Source organism: Bufo gargarizans, chromosome 3 (assembly GCF_014858855.1).
Source record: "Bufo gargarizans isolate SCDJY-AF-19 chromosome 3, ASM1485885v1, whole genome shotgun sequence".
NCBI classification, from domain to species: domain Eukaryota; kingdom Metazoa; phylum Chordata; class Amphibia; order Anura; family Bufonidae; genus Bufo; species Bufo gargarizans.
In genome coordinates this window covers 18,583,784-18,592,592 of record NC_058082.1, presented here as the reverse complement: position 1 = coordinate 18,592,592, position 8,809 = coordinate 18,583,784, and the positions used below count along the sequence as shown (strand labels likewise).

At 41.8% G+C, this 8,809-nt stretch overlaps 1 protein-coding gene across 1 annotated transcript; it reads left to right on the top strand.

The window, feature by feature from the left end:
• Positions 1 to 7,522: 7,522 nt before the first annotated feature.
• On the top strand, positions 7,523 to 8,259 carry LOC122930923 (gastrula zinc finger protein XlCGF71.1-like; the record flags this gene model as incomplete). The annotated part of the gene is made up of 1 exon (XM_044284635.1): positions 7,523 to 8,259. A coding segment is annotated over exon 1 (609 nt), but the record flags the coding sequence as incomplete, so codon positions are not given.
• Positions 8,260 to 8,809: the final 550 nt, after the last annotated feature.

Here is an 8,809-nt window from a genome sequence, read left to right as displayed (position 1 = left end):
CATCTAGTGAAACTGGAGCTACTGGTTCCAAAGGACGAGAGGTCAGAGTTCTTCCTAGTCATGGGGAAGGTAACAAACCAGTTGTCTCCTCAATCTTATCACCATAAGATTTCCCCTTGTACGTTGTGTTATTCAATGTTAATTCCCTAATTTGCCGCATTAGAGGTGCATACGGTGACTGTGACTGATCCTGCTCTGGAGAAGGAGCTGTCGGCACAAAACCATTTTCTTTCCCTGAATTTTGTGTCTCACTAAAGAATTTCCTACATTGCCATTTTAAATGTCCTATTTTCCCACAATGATAACAAGTAACTTGTCCTCTGTGAAATGACACCTTTCCTTTCTGTTTGGAATATTCCCCTTTCATGGGACGGTTTGATTTAAGATGATTTGAATTAGTTACCTGTTCTTCATCCTTTTTTTGGACAGCAATAACTTTGGCCTTTACACTACTTTGTTTCATCGATCTCCTAATCTGATCAGTAAATGTCGCTGCCTCTTGTAGACTAAGCTTTCCTAATGCTAACTCCCTGGAGACTGGGTCAAGGTATTTGAATCTTTTTACAAATGACTTTATCATTGAGGTGGCTTCAGAATCATCCTCAATTTCCATGACCATTCTATAAGCCTGTTCAAATTTTATTAAGAATGCAAATGGGTCATCCTGTAAAGTTGGCTTTAACATGTCAAGGATTTCAGATGTAGGAGTAGATTCTCCAGTAGTAAATAAAAGTAGTTGCCTCAATCGATCTGCTGGGGAACTATGTATTATTTCTCGCTCATCATTTGTTCTTGGCGTGGTCTCTAATCTCCTTGCCATATGTGAGGGAATCCATACTTTAAATACTTTATTTTTCTGTTCATTATTAAGGTTAAACTTATCAGTATTAGATTCAAAGATATCAGCCTTGTGAAATGCATCCATCTTATCAGTATAAGTTGGGATATCTTTAGTAATTTTCATTAACTGATCATGTATTTTTAAATTTAGTTTGGCTGCCCTATCATGTAACTTCCTCCTCTTGACTTCCTCAGTCTCTATGTCTTCATCTACATCAGCTGGACTAGTGTCTGGAAGGTAGGACGCACCCGTATCTTTGCCACTTTTTGTAAGAACGGAAACTGTTTTCATACTATGGCGTAATTTTGATATTAGTTGTGTCCTAGTTTCCATCTGATCTTCCAGATCTTCTATGTGTTGTGCCAAAATGTGACAATTTAGACAATCATTAAAATCAACCTCCTCTAAATGTTCTTGTGTGTCAGTATTATGTGTATCCCATAGGCGTGCGCAGCCTATTGCATTAGGGTGTGCACCCTAAAGCAGAAACACACACGCCGCACGTGCGCGTGTGTATGTATGTGTGTATATATATATATATATATTATATCCACAGATCCTCCATAACAGTGTGTCAATTTTTATTGTACTAATACTTAAAAGACAAGCTTTCAAGAGTTTTCCTTTCTTCCTCGGTACGCTTGAGTTTTCAGAAACAATCTATTCCTAAGGGTGGGTTCACATCTGCGTTATGCCATTTCGTTATAGGTTCTGTTTCAAGCGGAATATAACGGAATGGCCAGATGGAATGCAAAACGGAAACCTTTAAGAGGCATTCCGTTTTGCTCTGTCCTAATAAAAGTTTATGAGAAAGCATAACCGATCCGTCTGGGTCCCCTTATGCTGTTATCCTGTCGACAGGACTTTGTTTTCTGTCTTGCATAACGGGAACCAGATGGATCCGTTTTGATTCCCATAGACTTCTATTAGGACGGAGAGCAAACGGAATGCCTCTTGCAGAGTCTGCACTGTACGAGAGAGAGATAGCAGTGGCTCTGAAGGGAAAATTTCCAGAGCACACAATGACAGCCCCAGAGCCTTTCTGCTGCCTGACCAACCGTATATGCTGCCACAGCGCCAGCCTGCAGGACATCAGAGAGGCCTGGGGTCCACATTACAGCACCACTACATTTACTTATTATCAAAAAGCATAATACATAGCTAAAAAAACAAACATTTTTTACTGTCCCTTTAAGCAAAAGCCAGAATATAATAAAAGACTAAAAAATAAAACAATGTACTTACAAAAGAAGCTATTCAGTCGTCTGCTGTGCCGTCCTCCGCTTGCTTCCGCGGATTGTTTCCCCTCCTTTCTGTCTCTCCTCAGTGTGCAGGCGCACTGTTATGGAGGATCTGTGGATGACACACTGTTATGGGGGATCTGTGGATGACACACTGTTATGGGGGGATCTGTGGATGACGCACTGTTTTGAGGGATCTGTGGATGACTCACTGTTATGGGGGGATCTGTGGATGACGCACTGTTATGGGCATCTGTGGATGACGCACTGTTATGGGCATCTGTGGATGACACACTGTTATGGGCATCTGTGGATGACACTATTATAGGCATCAGTGGATGACACTGTTATGGGGGATCTGTGGATGACACTGTTATGGGGGCATCTGTGGATGATGCACTGTTATGGGCATCTGTGGATGACGCACTGTTATGGGCATCTGTGGATGACGCACTGTTATGGGCATCTGTGGATGACACTATTATAGGCATCAGTGGATGACACTGTTATGGGGGATCTGTGGATGACACTGTTATGGGGGCATCTGTGGATGACGCACTGTTATGGGGGCATCTGTGGATGACGCACTGTTATGGGGGCATCTGTGATGACGCACTGTTATGGGGGCATCTGTGGGTGACACTGTTATGGGGGCATCTGTGGATGACACTGTTATGGGGGATCTGTGGGTGACACTGTTATGGGCATCTGTGGATGACGCACTGTTATGGGCATCTGTGGATGACACTATTATGGGGGATCTGTGGATAATTCTGTTATGGGGATCTGTGGATGACACTATTATAGGCATCAGTGGATGACACTATTATGGGGGATCTGTGGATGACACTGTTATGGGGGCATCTGTGGATGACGCACTGTTATGGGGGCATCTGTGGATGATGCACTGTTATGGGGGCATCTGTGATGACGCACTGTTATGGGGGCATCTGTGGATGACGCACGGTTATGGGGGCATCTGTGGATGATGCACTGTTATGGGGGCATCTGTGATGACGCACGGTTATGGGGGCATCTGTGGATGATGCACTGTTATGGGGGCATCTGTAGATGACATACTGTTAAGGGGATATTGGTGGATGGCACTGTCATGGGGGCATCTGTGGATGACTCACTGTTATTAACAGTGCATCATCCACAGATCCCCCCATAACAGTGTCATACACAGATCCCCCATAACAGTATCATATTCCACACAGATGCCCCCATAACAGTGTCATCCACAGATATCCCCTTAACAGTCTATTAAGAGGATATCTGTGGATTGCACTGTTATGGGGGTATCTCTGTGGAATCTGACACAGATGCAGGGGGATCTGTGGTCTGTGGATGACACTGTTATGTGGGGCCAGGGGGATCTGTGGATGACATATATATAGCAGCATCTTGTGCTATATATGTGTCATCATCCACAGATCTCCCCCCCCCCATAACAGTGTCTCTGACAGTGACCCCCAACATGGGGTGGAGGCTGCCGGGGTCTTATGTAAAGTCTTGTGAACTTGTACTTCTTACTGGGAGACTTCAGCTGGTATTCCACAATCACTGGGTCCTGGTCAGGCTCTCACACATCCAAACAAGGCCGGCGGAAGCGTAACGAGACGTCACTCACTCCGTCACGCCGCACGCGCCTACTCCTCCCACTTTTCTAAAGAAGAAGGCGGAGCAGGCGTATGACGTCAGAGTGAGTGACACGCAGCATGGGAGCACGGGAGCGGAGCAGTCTGAAGATGTGTGTCATTCTGGCTGTGCGGGACAGCCGGGGCTTAAGCGCAGCAGTGCAGGAGGCTGAGCACGGAGGTGTGATTAGGGTGTGCCCAGGCACACCCGGCACACCCCGTGCGCACGCCTACGGTGTATCCTTATTATTCACACATATACTATGTGTCTGATTCTGTGGCTGCCTGTCTTCAAGAACTAATATATTGAATATTTTGACCATATGTAACACTAAGTTTCTTCTGTAATTTATCTATACATAGCAACTTGTTATCAATTCTTTTGTTCTCCTCTTCACATTGACTATATAAACTTGCCCATAGTTGTGCATTAGTATGACTACTCACAACTCTAAACTCCAATTTACTTTTATCAGAATAAGAATCAAGAAATTCCATTACTTACTCAGGTACAATGTCCTCGATGTCCTCTTCACGTCTTGTTCTATAGTCTATAGAAGGATCCCTGTGTAGTTTCTTCACAGGCCTCCGTCTGTAATACATCTGGGAAGTGACACTTTGAACACGTGCAACAGATGGATGGCTCACTCCTTCTTGTATAAGTTCGTTTTTGTTGATTTCCTGAAGCTTGTAATAATAATTACTTAGTAGACCCTCCTTTTCAAGCAGAAGGAAAACAGAGAAAAAGATCTGATCGGTGGCTCGCCATTTGTTAAATATCGTCCAGCATTTCTTAATTTTGTAAGAGATGCTTCAGAAGGAGCCAACAAAATATGGAGAGTTCTTGATGAAAGATAAAAGTTAAAAGAGTTTAATTCGCATAAAAAGAAACAGTTACAAAGTTTAGGAAGAGAAAAATATAAAGTACAGCAGATGAATCTCAAAAGGTAACAAGCAAGCAATAAACCAAAATGAGTGAAGAAAAAGTAATTCCTTTAAAGTAACGTGTATGTGTGAATGTGTGTGTGTAGAGAGCAACAGGTGTCTTGTCAAAGAATGCTCTGCCAATGTCATGGGACAAAGCCTTTTTATAGGTTGACTCTCCATAAAGTTACATTGTATCCTAAATTTACCATTCTAACAGACATATATGGTTAGCAAGTAAAACCCCTTATATCATGGTTTTCTAAGTTTCCTTATTTGTAAAGCTAATAATGATATGCTGAGTTAGGAGGATTCCTAATCTTTCCAAATACTATTGTCGTCTCAAGAACTGTCAAAATTGACACTTCACACAAGTGCTGACCTTTCATGGTCCTTAAAATACCCTATCCTACTAAAAAGTGTTAATATGTTATTTTACACTCTGTAATGCAGGCAGGGTGATAATGCTGGATGATAGTGTGAACAATGCCTTAGTCTGTCTGCAGAAGTAATAGTGGACAGAGAGATAGGTTTGCTGGCCAGCAAGAAAATGAAAGCATACAAGACAGACAAACTAACAACGGCACCTGGGGCACTCAGCCGAGGGCAAAGCTCCCATAACATAAAGTCTATGAGGGGTATAATAAATCCTATATGTGATATTAACGCTCTAGCACTAATCAGCAGGGAACCTGAAGCGGTGAAGAGAGCTTTACAATCATCCTCATCCAGATCTATCATCCTCATCCAGATCCAGGATGTCTCCTCGCCATTTCTGTAGTATTTTATCTTGCATGGGTGTAAAACTCAGAGCTGTATATCCATAAAAGGCAGACAATGGCTTCCCTAGGTCCTTAATACTCGCCATGCTCTCAAGGAGTGGAACAGTGAGAAACAGGGTGTAAAAAAAAGAAAAAATATATAAAAATTCAAATCACCCCCCTTTCCCCAAAATGAAAATAAAAATACATAAATAAAAAATGCACATCATGGGCATCACCGCGTGTGAAAATTCCCGTAATAGTAAAGTATAAAAATACTTATTCCATACGGCAAAATGGAAAAAAGTCAAAATGGCTGATTCACCGTTTTTTGGTTGCTTCACCACCCACAAAAAAATGAATAAAAAGTGATCAAAAATTCGTAAACACCCCAAAATGGTATCAATGAAATGTACACATCGTCCCACTAATAATGAGCTTTCACACAGCTCCGTACACATAAAAATAAAAGGCGCTGTGCTTGGTGAGCTGCAAGAAGGCCATGGGGCTCACAGGAACACCAGTGCCAGTGCCTTCTCAAACAGCTGATCGGCAGGGGAAAGGTCAGTTAAAAAGTCTTGGAAATCCCTCTTTAAGCACTTTGGCAGAGGAAACACATTTTACAAGCATGTATAAAATAGTATAACACTGGGAAAAAGAGGATTGGAGATATTGGTGGACATCAAGCTTAGCTTTATCAACCAATGCCAGGCAGCTGCTGCCAAGACGAATAAGTGAGATGTTTATGGGATTTATCAAAAGAGTCATAGACATGACAAGATGCCCGGTTTTGTGGTTTAAGTAGAATTGTGACTGAAGGTGGCCAAACAGAGAAGGAATTAGAAGTGGAATACTGTACTTAGTGGATTAAGCAAAAATGCAGTATTCACAAAGCTTGAGAGAATTGAAGACAAGACAACCCCTGTTCACACACCCTACTAGGACACATGGACTTCATATACTGGAGAACTGATGTTTAAGTGCTGCTCACATTCTGGCAGACTCCAGTTATCCCAGTATAGATGGCCATTTATGTGAATGGTTGTCATACCATATTTACTCTACAGTAGCCAATACTGATGAAATGTCTGGCTGGTCGAAGCTTCAAACCTCGAAGTTTGTGATGGGTGGTAGACATGGCTCCAAAAGGGTATGTCTCTGATGACACATTCCCTTTAGTTCTAGGAGGTGGTAAAGTTTCTAAGGATTTGGGGAACATTAAATGGCATTTCATAGTGGCAAATAAATGTGTCAGGATCTACGGACAGTTTTAATTAAAGGGGTTGTCTGGGATTGGGAAGATTGGAGTATGTGTACAACAATGCCCTAAATGTTACAATCGTGCCTGTCCTACCTTTACCCGACATTTCTAATGCCCAGTTTTAAATCTCCAACTCTCAGCCGGAAGCGCTGTGTTTCCAAGACTCGGTGACGTACCGGGTGCCTTTCTGCCGAGCGAAGCCTCTTCTTCCGCTTTGCAGGAAGCCCGCTGACGTCACCCTCAGCCACATTAATTATTCAAAGTGCCTGGATGGGCGGTAACAAGGCGGCAACCAACTGTGCTAAGCCACGCCCATCTGGTCAGGTGACGTCACCGGGCAGGGCGCTTCATTATGAATGAGGGAGGCAGAGCACGGAATATTAATGAGGGGGCGGAGATGATATTCATTTGAAACCACGTGATGCCGCTGGGAACCACAGTGCAGTGCGGCAGGAAGGTAGGAAAAAATAAACATAGATGTAAACAACGCGTGGGGGACCGTCGGAGCCATGTAGAAATGGTGAAAATCCCTAAAAACATATGAGGGGACCTTGATTCAGCTGTTAATAAGGAGTACACTTTAAAAGTACACTTTAAAAAAAAAATGTATTTGATCCCGGACAACACCTTTAATGTATGTTACCATGTTTATTGGCTTCTTTTAAAAAATAACTCTTTTTGGGATAGTTATTTATTTGTAATTAGGAAATAGAGACTCTCTCATCTTGACTTCTTGGCTGTATACTGATATGTCTTGCACATTGTATGGATTTTTTGCATTCCTATGTTAGGAATATTAATAGTCTTCTTGGAAAAATTTCTGCTTCTTTTTCCAGGTGAAGACAGTACGAGAGGCTCCCAAGAACATTATCTTATATCTGCCTCTGATGTTTGGGAGAAACGGAACTGGACAGACTGGAGAACATGTTTGGACATTCTGAACACAGAAAGTATTTTAAAAAGAATTTTAATCTCTCTGTAAATGAGAAAATTCAAAGAGATGGAGAGCATCAGAGAATTCACACTGGGGAAATGTTTTACCCAGAAATCAAGTCTTGCTGAAAACCAGAAAAGTCACACAGGGGAGAAGCCATTTTCATGTTCTGAATGTGGAAAATGTTTTATTTGGAAATTAAATCTTGTGCATCATCAGAGAACTCACACACAAGAAAAGCCATATTCATGCTCAGAATGTGGGAAATGTTTTACCCAGAAATCAAGTCTTGTTCAACATCAGAGAATTCACACAGGGGAGAAGCCATTTTCATGCTCAGAATGTGGGAAATGTTTTATTTGGAAATTAAATCTTGTGCATCATCAGAGAACTCACACACAAGAAAAGCCATATTCATGCTCAGAATGTGGGAAATGTTTTACCCAGAAATCAAGTCTTGTTCAACATCAGAGAATTCACACAGGGGAGAAGCCATTTTCATGCTCAGAATGTGGGAAATGTTTTATTTGGAAATTAAATCTTGTGCATCATCAGAGAACTCACACACAAGAAAAGCCATATTCATGCTCAGAATGTGGGAAATGTTTTACCCAGAAATCAAGTCTTGTTCAACATCAGAGAATTCACACAGGGGAGAAACCATTTTCATGCTCAGAATGTGGGAAATGTTTTATTTGGAAATTAAATCTTGTGCATCATCAGAGAACTCACACACAAGAAAAGCCATATTCATGCTCAGAATGTGGGAAATGTTTTACCCAGAAATCAAGTCTTGTTCAACATCAGAGAATTCACACAGGGGAGAAGCCATTTTCATGCTCAGAATGTGGGAAATGTTTCAGTTATAATTCGAAACTTAAAGAACATGTAAAAACGCACACAGGGGAGAACCCATTTTCATGTCCTGAATGTGAGAAGAGTTTTAGTCAGAAATCAGATCTTGTACGTCATCTGAGAATTCACACAGGAGAGAAGCCATTTTTATGCTCAGAATGTGGGAAATGTTTTGCCCATAATTCAACTTTTAATAATCACCAGAGAATTCACACAGGGGAGAAGCCATTTTCATGCTCAGAATGTGGAAAATGTTTTACCCATGAGTCAGTTTTTAATAATCACCAGAGAATTCACACGGGGGAGAAGCCATTTTCATGTCCTGAATGTGAGAAGTGTTTTAGTCAGAAAT